At 36.1% G+C, this 11,103-nt stretch overlaps 1 protein-coding gene across 1 annotated transcript in view; it reads right to left on the bottom strand.

The window, feature by feature from the left end:
- Positions 1 to 547: 547 nt before the first annotated feature.
- The window catches only part of CDH17 (cadherin 17), a 73,690-nt gene continuing 63,134 nt past the window's right edge, over positions 548 to 11,103 (bottom strand). Inside the window, exons 15-18 of the mRNA XM_090283563.1 lie at positions 10,282 to 10,521; positions 5,750 to 5,866; positions 5,512 to 5,625; positions 548 to 1,443 (exon numbers count right to left, since the gene is read on the bottom strand). Of these exons, the coding sequence (XP_090139689.1) occupies positions 1,343 to 1,443; positions 5,512 to 5,625; positions 5,750 to 5,866; positions 10,282 to 10,521 (572 nt within the window). The 3' untranslated portion in view covers positions 548 to 1,342. The remainder of the gene's footprint in view (positions 1,444 to 5,511; positions 5,626 to 5,749; positions 5,867 to 10,281; positions 10,522 to 11,103) is intronic.

Here is an 11,103-nt window from a genome sequence, read left to right as displayed (position 1 = left end):
CTCCCGATGGCCTCATATGAAAGAAAAAGGTAAAAGAGTGTTTGATGCACAGGACCAAAGAAAGTAATACTGAAGTCTTTAAAACAATTTGAAAATTTTTTTGTTTTACTTTTTTGACTTAAAAAATACAATAAAAGACCACAAAGAGCTTTATTTGTGAAAAATACGCTTCTGTGGCCTGCCTCAGCCATCATCATAAGAGCAACTTTTCAGATGTGAGTGCTTCTCAGAAAATTCTTGAAAATTCTGAGAGGTTGTGTAATGTGGAATGCTTTCAAGGCTCAAATCAGGAGTCATACAACCATTCTGAGCCTAGAAATGCTTCCAAATCTCAAAGGTTCTTATTTAAATTTTTAAAAATTCCTAGCATATCTGCCTTAAACCCTTCAATCCATGGTCATGAGATCAGTGAATTTTTATTTCATTGTTGACTCCTCCTCTTGGGCAAATTCTACATGGAAGAAATTTTTGATAAACAACAGATAACCGTCATTATCCAGCCCTTTCCTCAACAAATGCGAAGAACAAGGAAGCAGAGCCAACGAGATTCAGGAAAACAGAAACAACCACAGCCAACATTTATTCTTGATTTTTGTCACTACTTCTTTCATGCTTCCTTATTTTCCACAACACATTAAATATACAATAACCAAAACTTTATTAATATACACATAACGAAAACATGCGCAGCATGTAAGCGTAGTAGGTAGTAAGTAAACCCATCAGTGGTTGGTGTCTGCAGGGGGCTCTATGTGGCCTGTGGTGAGCTTGTGACATTCACAAGTGGAAAAACCTCAAATGAAGAGCAGCATCAGTCACACTGCACTAAAAGAGGCAAAAACCCCAAAGAGTTTCTGTTTAAACTACGGGACAAAGCTCCTCTTTTGACGCTTGACAAAACTTCACTTTGTCTTTTCTCCAACAAATGTTTTTAAATTAGGGAACTACTAAAGGAGACAGAAAGGAGACACAGGATGGATAAAAAAATAAAAATGGAATCCAGAAAGTTCTGTGGTGGATGACAATAGTCTCCTCAATGAAGAAAAAATAAACAGATTATTTCATCGCCCCATCTTTCCCTAAAGGGGCAAAACATAAACATTTTGTTTTGGGATAAATAGCTAAAGGCTTTTTCAGAAAGGAAAGGTGTCATGGGAAAATGGAAACTGTCTCTAATGTCTATAACACAGAAAATAGCTAAAAGTAACAAAATATTAAAGGGCAAGAAGGTATATCTAGAATATTATAGTGTACATGTTGGTGAAAAGCAAAATTATGGGATTAAATGGATGTGTTACTGAAATAGCACTTTGTACATAAACCCCAACATTCCTTTTGAAATTCAGTTTCTCAGAGGTTTGACTTCAGATGCCTGAGCACTTTCAACATTATCTTTGCCTTTGTTCTTCTTCATTTTGATAAATACAACTGCTAAAATTATACCTGAAAGAGAAAACTCAGGGTCAAATAGATGGAATCTTAAAATATACTGTCAAATTCATTTAAAAAGTAGTACCGTGGTAGGGGAAAATGACTCATACAACTTCATTTTTGTTTGTGGTTCAACAAAGTTTTGTTGCCCTGGTGAATAAGGGATCCGAGGCTTTGGCCTTCTTGGATAAGTAAGCTTATCACTTATCTTATTGGCAGTAAGTATGCACCAAGTCCCAAATCATATCTAAGCTGGTGTCTATTGATTGGTCTCTACCAAGGAAAATAGAATCTAATGCCTGCATTACTCCGAAAACTAAGTGTGTAAGTATCTGACAGAGTTCCTGAATTTTACACATAGTCAATAAATATTGATTCCAGTCCTTCGTCCCTTTCCTTAGAATAAATAGTCTAATCAGAACAACCAGAAAGCTGTTCTCAGACCTGTTTCCCAACCTAAAGCCTATTTTCACTGTGTCCATATCAGGTATCACATTTTCTTTGGCACTTTCCTCATGGTTTCACTTTGAGTAGACTACCTAACCTTTCAGACTTCTCCCATCTCTGAAGTCCTACAAAATTACATTGTACATTTTAGCACTAAATGTGTACTATAAATCAGAGACCAATACAAGAAAAGGTGTTATTTTTTAAAAAAGTAACATGGCAGTAAGTTCACAGGAGGATTGTGTCAGAAAAGACTAGATGCTCAGAGACCTATTAAGAAACTTAAACCAAGGACCCTGGCAGGTTGCCTCTGGTGGCCCTGGAGTCCCTCCAAAGCAGTGCCCCAATCTGGTGGGCTAGGCACCACACACCAATGCATCCCCCCCCCCCCCTAAACAGAGGCTGGGCCTCAAAGCCACAGGGCACCCCAGGGCATCAGCAACAGTTGTGGATGAACAGCACAGCCAGCTGAGCCAGGGGTCTGTCCCGCATACCAGTGCACTCTTGACAGTTGTAGCTAAGCCTTGCAGCCATCAAGGCCAGTGGCTAACCCTGACCAACAGCATGCCCACAACATAATGGCACAACCACAACAGGAGGATGCATGCATCCCACATGTGATACCCCTGGAGCCCCTGGCTCTGGTGACCAGGAGGGACAGTGTCACTGGGTCTCACAGGACAACTTCTATGTAAGGGCATTTTCAATACTTCAAGACAAAGCTGATCTACCTAATATGTAGAACAAACACAGAGATTTAGGCAAAATAACAAGACAGAGGAATATGTTCCAAACCAAAGTATAAGATAAAACCCCAGAAAAAGAACTAAATGAAATGGAGATGAGCAATCTCTCAGATAAAGAGTTCGAAGTAGTGACCATAAGGATGCTCACTGAACTCAGGAAAAGTGTGAATGAACACAGAGAGAACTTCAACAAAAAGATAGAAAATACAGAAGAGAACCAATAGGAACTGAAGAATACAATAACTGAAATGAAAAATATACTAGAGGGAATCAACAGCAGATTAGCTTATGCAAGAAAACAAATATGTGATATGGAAGACAAAGTAGTGAAAATCACCTAATGAAAACATCAAAAAGAAAAGAGAATAAAAAAATATCAGGAGATCTCTGAGACAACATCTTTACTAACATTTTCACGAGAGGGGTCCCAGAAGGAGAAGAAAAAGAGTAAGGACAAAAATCTTATGTGAAGAAATAATGGCTGAATACTTCCCTAACCTGGCAATGGAAACAGATATCCAAGTACAGGAAGCACAGAGAGTACCAAACATGGTGAACCCAAAGAGACCCACACCAAGATCCATCATAATTAAAATTCCAAAAGTTAAACACAAAGAGAAAATCTTAACAGTAGCAAGAGAAAAACAAAGTTACATACAAGAGAACTCCAATAATACTGGCATCGCAGTAAATAGTAAAGAAACTTTTTTGAGCAGAAAAGGCCAAAACTAGGTATGAAAATATATATAAAAGGAAAAATCTCACTGGCAAAGACAAACATGTAGTAAAAGTAGTTGATTAATTACTTCTAAAGCTAATAAGAGGGTTAAAGTCATTTATATAAATAATAATTAGTTAAGAAATAAAAACATACAAACACACAAAGACACATAGTGTCAAAAACATAAAATCAAGGGGGGGTGGTTTGAAATATAGTGCTTTTAGAATACAGTTGAACTTAAGCAATCATCTAATTAAAATAGACTGTTGCATACATAGGTTGTTATATATGAGTCTCATGGTAACCAAAAACCAAACACCTATAATATATACCCAAAAGAAATAGAGAAACAAATCTAAAAATAACACTAAAAAATTTATCAAATCACAAGGGATGAAATCAAGAGAAAAATAAAGGAACAAATAAGAACTTCAAATACAACTAGAAAACTAACAAAATGGAAGTAAACATATACTATATCATTTCGCTTATATGTGGAATCTGAAAACAAAACAAGGGAACAAAGAAACAAAACAGAAACAGACTTGTAGGTACAGAGAACAAACTGTTGGTTGGCAGAGGATAAACAAATGGGTAGATGGGTAAAAAAAAAAAAAAAAAAGGTGCAAAGGAATAAGAGGTACAACTTTCCAGTTATAAAATAAATAAGTCACAGGGATGTAATGTACAGCATAAGAAATATAGTAACTAGTACCATAATAACTTTGTATGATGACAGATAGTTAGTAGATTTATTATAGTGATCACTTTGTAAGTAAGGTTTATAGTTATTGAATAACCAAAGTATATACCTTAAACTTACATAATATTGTATGACAACTATATTTTAATAAACCTTTATTCTATGGTCATTTAAAAAAAGAATCTTGCAATAATCCCAACCCTATTTTGAAAAAAAGTAAGAATATGAAACGATAAGATTCTATTACTTCTATCTCTATCACCAAACTCACTCAATCTTTAACTTGTAGTAAAATTATGAAATTAAATGGTCATATTAGAAAACAGATGTTTGGTACCTAACCTCTAAAATCCTTTCAAGAAGGGATGTCAAATAGAATAAGAAAAGGCATAGAGGGAGAGGGGAGCTTGGTAAGTGAGTGGGACCTCAAAAAGCCAGCTCAGTTATCATGAAAGGTGTGCCCCGATGTCCTCAGGGAGAAAATGATGGTCATCGTGTACATGTTAAGATGGGTAATGGCTATGTCATGAAGGCCCTTCCATGTCATAACAATGAGGAGTTTGAATGGAAGTGTATAAGGAAATGAGATCCCCTTTAGTGCTGTGAATCAGAGTCCAGTGTGACAGATGGGGTCGTGGCAGAAAAGATCAGATGCTGAGAGAAAGATTAAGAATACTTGAAATAATCTCAGCCCTTCTTTTAAAAGAGAAAGGATGTGAAACGTTGTAAACTCCTCCACTCAGGTGCACATGAATCGATGAAGTGTTTATTTATAATACTTAACTGGTGGTGAGGACAACAATTGAGAGTAATTACTATAGCAGGCACTAAGATGTTCACAGAAAAAGCAGACAGCTAGAATAGGGACTGTGCTGCTTAGCCAGACAAGGGGCCAAGGCCAAATAAAGCCTGTCATGCAGTGGAATTATTGTGGGTTAATAAAGATTTATGGTCCACAGTCACGGAAACATGCAGAGGGAAGTTCTGCCACATTTCAGGTATGTCAGCATCTCCCCTGGAAGGCTTATTCCCCCCATTCCGACCTGGCAGACTGCCATAAGCCCTGTGAGTGTGGCTTCTGTTGTGTCTTGCCCACCATTGTACTCCCGAGACCAAGCACAGTGCCTGACACATAGCAGGGGCACAGCTACTGCATTTCCTTTTCGTGCATCATGAATGCTTAGTAACCAGGCATCAAATATAGCCATTTATGTTTTAAAGCCTCTTATGTTATAATAGTTCCCAAAGTAACAAACAAGGCAGTGATAGGTGGATGGTGGTGTTAAAACAGTATCTCCCATCCAGGAAAGTTTGATATGGTTAACTGGTGATCTATATCCTTGCCTGTCATCTAGGTGGCCATTTGAGCAGCCACCAGAGCAGCCCATTAAACAGACCCTTAGGTGAGCTAATGTTTCTGAGGACCAGGACAGAAATCCTGGAATCTGAGATATTACACTTACCAATGACCAAAAAAGTGACCAGGAGTATGCCAACTGCCATGCCCACAGTAGGCATCCCAGGATGGTGACCAGCTGGCCGGAAACAACTTCCTTCCATACACGTGCAGAAAGTAACTAAAAGGCAGAAAGATATTTGGCAGTTTAAATTTTTAAGTGAATTGAGGAATCCAAGACAAGAATCTTTCAAACTACCCATGGTAACAGACATTATCCCAAGTTGCCTGCAGCAAATACCTACCTGGTAAAGAGACAGTCCCTTCCAAGGGTGGGTGACCACTATCCTTGATGCGAATTGGTATGTTATATACCCTCTCCTCGAAGCCTGTGTGCTTGGTAGAGAGTCTGGCATGAGTGCCTGTCACAATAGGGATAAAATGAATGACAAGGAACACGACTTCAGACCCTGGATCACCAGGAATAAAGCTCATCTTTGTATCACATACTCAGGGTGACTAGAAAGTGGTTAGATATGAGTTAAACTACAAAGTATCACCACTCCACATGTATCTTCCATAATGTCAAAAAGGACTAAAGCATTTTTCCAGTCCTCAATTCATGATTTCTCTGTAAAAACAAAAACTAAATACAGTCAGTTATCATTATTCCAAGTACTAGTATTTTGTAAAGTTGCCATAAACACTGATTTAGGAAAAAATATTCATAGAAAATGTGATCCCCCCCACCCCAAATTTAACAAAAACTAAATCCTCAGAGCAGCAAATCTCAGGGAAAAGAAAAACAGGACTATGACAAAGCACATAATAATCAAATTGCTTAAAACTAGTAATAAAGAGAAAATATTAAAAAATCCAGAGAAAAAAAGACGTATTACATTCAAAGAAACAAAAAAGAAAAAAAATGCAACCCAGAACACAGTGGAGAAATATCTTTACAGTAGTGAATGAAAAAAGTCTCGATAAATTAAAAAGTATTCCAGCCAAATGTTTTCTGGTCACTATGGAATTAAGTTAGAAAATTCACAAATATTTGGAAACTAAATAACTCATAGGTCACAGATGAGATCTAAAGAAAAATTACCAAGTATCTTGAACTGAATGAAAATGAAAATACAATACATCTAACTTAGTGGAATGAAGTTAAAGTCACACCAAAAGATAAATTTATAGCACCAAATGCCTATGTTAACATAAAAAAAAATTTCTCAAATTAATTACCTCAGTTTCCACTAATATGAAAATGGAATAAGAACAAATTTAATGTAGCATATAAAATAAAGGAAATAATACATATCTGAGCAATGAAATACAAAACAAAAACACAATAAAGAAAAACCAATGAAGTCAAAGCTGGTTCTTTGAGAATATCAATATAATTAATAACCTCTAGTCAAGATTGTTCAAGGGAAAAAGACATTATTTTCCAACATCAGAATGAGGTGATAAAACTACATAGTCTGCAGATGTTAAAAGAATAATAAAAAATATTATAAATAACTTGTGCCAATAAATTAGACAAATCAAATGAAATAGACAAATTATATGAAAGATATAAACTACAAGCTCAATCAAGAAGAAATCTATAACTTGAAAAGCCCTATATCTATTAAAGAAGTTGTATTTGTTGAGAAAACTTCCTACAAAGAAATCTCCAGGCCCACATGGCTTCAAACTTTAAGGAGGATATGAAAAACAAATTTACACAAACTCTTCCAGATAATTGAAGAGGCAGAACACTTTTTCACTCATTCTATGAGGCTAGCAGTACTCTGATATCGAAACCAGATACACTGCCAAAAAAAAAAAAAAGAAAGAAAAATGTAGGCTAATATGCCTCATGAATATAGATGTAAAAATTCTTAAAATTTTATCAAATCAAATCCAACAATATTTTTTAAATGCTAATATTTCACAACCAAGTAGATTTTATCCCAGAAACAAAAGACTGGTTTAAGATCCAAAGTTGATTGATATAATTCACCAATTACCAGACAAAAAACCCCTCACAAGTCAACAAGATAGACATTTCAATAGATTCAGGAAAGCACTTGAAAATTTCAACACCCATTCCTAATTTTAAAAAAGCAAACAAACCTCTCAGCAAGTTAGGGATAGAAGATAAAGTTCTCAAGCTGATTAAGGGTATCTACAAAAAACTACAGCTAACTTTATACGTAATGGTGAAGATGAAAGCTTTATCCCCAAGATTAGGAACAAGTCAAGTCATTTCTTCTCTTACTACATTTATTCAACAGTGTACTGAAGATTTTAGCCAGTAATAAAGCGAAATAAATAAATAAAAGGCTTTCAAAATGGAAAGGAAATAAAATTATTATTATTCACAGGCACCATGATTGTTTTTGTAGAAAATTTATGAAATCTAAAAAAAGAGAGAGAGAGCGAGCGAACTGATAATGAAGTCAGCAATGTTATAGGATACAAGAGCAATACATTGAAGTTATCAGTTATATTCCTATAGCCTTAAATTACTTATAAACTAAAAAATTTAAATAGCATGCTTAGGGGAAAATATGAAATGCTTAGGGGAAATTTTGCAAAACTATACACTGAAAATTAAAATACATGGCTCAGAAAAATTAAAGTAAATAATGGAGGTGTATGTAATTTCATATATCATAAGATTCAATTCCGTTAAGATGTTAATTCTCCCCCAAATTCAGTTATAGATTCACACAATCCCTCATCATAATTTCTATGAGCTTTTTTGGTAGAAATGGATAAGCTAAATTCTAAAATGCATATAGAAATGTAAAAGACTCACAATAGATGAAGTAAAGAGCTCAAAAAAGAGCAAAGTTGGAAAAAATTACACTGCCTGATTTCAAGTCTTATTATAGAGCTACAGTAATCAAAACAGTGTAGTACTGCTATGAAGACAGACAAAGAAATCAATGAAGCAAAAAAGAAAATCCAGTAATAGATCCATATTGATATGTGTGTGTTCACTTGATTTTTGACAAAGCTGCCAAGGCAATTCAATGTGAAAAGGATATTTTCAATAGTGTTAGAACAATTAGAGAGCCATATTAAAAACAATGAACCTGGACCTTTACCATGCACCATATACTAAAATTAACTGAAAATGGAACCTTAGAGATAAATGTAAAAGCTAAAACTAAAACCCTTGGGGGGGAAATTGAGTTTGGCAAAAATTTCTTAAACATCACACAAAAAAGTCACAAACTATACAAGGACAAATAAGTCAAATATCATCAAAAAGTTTTAATATACTCTGCAAAAGACACTGTTAAAAATAAAAATGGAAGCCACAGCCTGAGAGATAATGCTTGTAAACATGTTATCTGACAGAGAACGTCTAACTTTACTATACAAACAATGCTTATGACTTAACAATAGAAGCCAAACAGCCAATTTTTTAAAACAGGCCCAATATTTGACCAGAAACTTCACCAATGAAGATATATGAATGGCAAATAAGCACATGAAAAGATGCTCAACGCCATTAGTCATTAAGGAAATAAAAATTAAAACAATAATGAAGTATTACTACACTCCCATAGAATGGCTAAAACTAAAAAGACTGAGCATAGCAAGCATTGAGGAGAATGCTGAGGACTCTCGTACACTGGTGGGAATATAAAATGTTACAAACCAGTTGGAAAGCAATTTGACATTTTCTTAAAATTTAACCATACAGCTACCATGTGACCCAGCCATTCCACTTCTAGACATTTAATCAAGAAAATGAAAGCATATGCTCCAACCAAATACTTGCTCACAAATGTTCACAGCAGCTCTATTTGTAGTAGCAAAAACTGGAAGCAACCAAAATGGCAATTAGTAAGTGAGTGTTTAACAAATTGTGATAGGTGACACGATGGCGTGCTATACCACAGTGAAAGGGAAGGAAGTTTTGATACACACAACATGGCTAAAACCCAGGATAAGCATGCTAAATAAAATTAGCCAGATGAAATGAAGATTACATATTGTATTATTTTCTTTTGATAAAATTCTTGAAAATGTAAACTGATCTATCGTAGATGGAATGCAGATCAGTAGTTACCTGGGGATAGGGGAAGGGCAGGTTGGGCTGAAAACTGGGATTGTAACAGAGCATGTAAAACTTTTGGGGGTGGTGGAAATAATCATATCCTGATTGTGCACACTGCATTCAATAGTGTCAATACATATGTTAATTTTTACAAAATTGTATGCTTTAAATATGTACTGTTTATTATATAAAAATTTTATGTCAGTGAAGCTGTTTTTAAAAATCACTGAAATCTGTTTCTCCACTGCCATTGGAAATTTTGCAAATGCTCCTCAGATTGTCCAACTATCCATCTACACGCACCAAGGGAAATGGCTGCATGTTAACAATCTTTCCTCCCTCCAAAGCCTGGGGCTTTCTCCTCTCTAGAGAGCTTCCCTGTGCAAATTTCTAAAGCATGAAGTTCCTTCCTGGAGCATGGAAGAAAAATCTGCCTTGAGTGCTGTAAGCAGGAACAGAACAAACAAACGAGCCAAATAGAACCAGAGGCATGGAAACAGGAAATACACTGACAGCGACCAGAGGGGAAGGGGAGGGGGAGGAGGGAAGGAAGGGGAAGGGTCTAGTCAAGAAAGAGGTATAAATGACCCACGGACATGAACAATGGGGTGGGGACTGACTGTAGAAGAGGGGACTGAGCGGGGCAGAGGAGAGCAACTGGGGAAAATTGGGACAACTGTAACAGAACAACAATAAAAACAATAACAACAACAACAAAAAACCCAACTCATTTCATCACCCAATAGTGTTTTTCTCAATGTACTTTTGACAACTCACCATTGATTTTGGAAACTTCCCAGTCATTCTGTAAGCTTTCACTGCCAAGGAAAAATGTAAAGCGTGGACCCAGAACTGACTGCTGATCATCATCAGTAGCCTCAAAAATGAGACTTCCGGGTTCTCTAAGAGGATAGCAGAAGTACAAGCCTGTGTACTCCTTTACTAGCCGTGGGGGATTGTCGTTGACATCAGTAAGGGCCAGGTGGAAATACACCGTGGTGCTCAAGGAGGATCCACCTAAGGAATTGAATGATTGAAACAGGGTATCAGCTCTCTCATTTCCTCTTAATAAGAAAGAATATTTTCTTTCTTTTCTTTTTAATTGCAATTCAAGTAGTTGGGTACATTGAGGCAGTAGAAAGATAAACTTTTAGAATCAGACTGGTTTTCATATTCTGGTTAAATAGTCTTAATGATAATAATAACTATATACGTTACATCAAAATGACTCTGATTTACATTTACAGATGAGAAGACTAAAGCTCAGAGAAGTTCTGTGACTTGCCCAAGGTCATACACAAGAGAAGCTTCCACTCCAGAAGGTCTGATGTTAGAGCCTATATCTTCAGTTGCTCCTCAACACTGACTTGGGCCATGTTTGTTACGGTTTCTAAGCCTCATTTCTTCAGCTGTAATACATGTGGTTTTGTAAGGATCCCACATATAGTGCTCTTAGAAAATAGTGAAGGGCTACACATGAGTGGTGAAAAATTTGGACTCTAGCTATGTGATCATGAGCAAGCTACTTAACTGCTCAGTGCCTTGGTTTCCTCATCCATAAAATATGGTCAAGAACAGTACCTACCCTGTAAGTGTTGT

This window comes from Furipterus horrens, unplaced genomic scaffold (genome assembly GCF_987537825.1).
Source record: "Furipterus horrens unplaced genomic scaffold, mFurHor1.1.pri manual_scaffold_7, whole genome shotgun sequence".
Taxonomy (NCBI): domain Eukaryota; kingdom Metazoa; phylum Chordata; class Mammalia; order Chiroptera; family Furipteridae; genus Furipterus; species Furipterus horrens.
The sequence above is the reverse complement of the archived record's forward strand: the minus strand, read 5'-3'. Positions and strand labels throughout refer to the sequence as shown.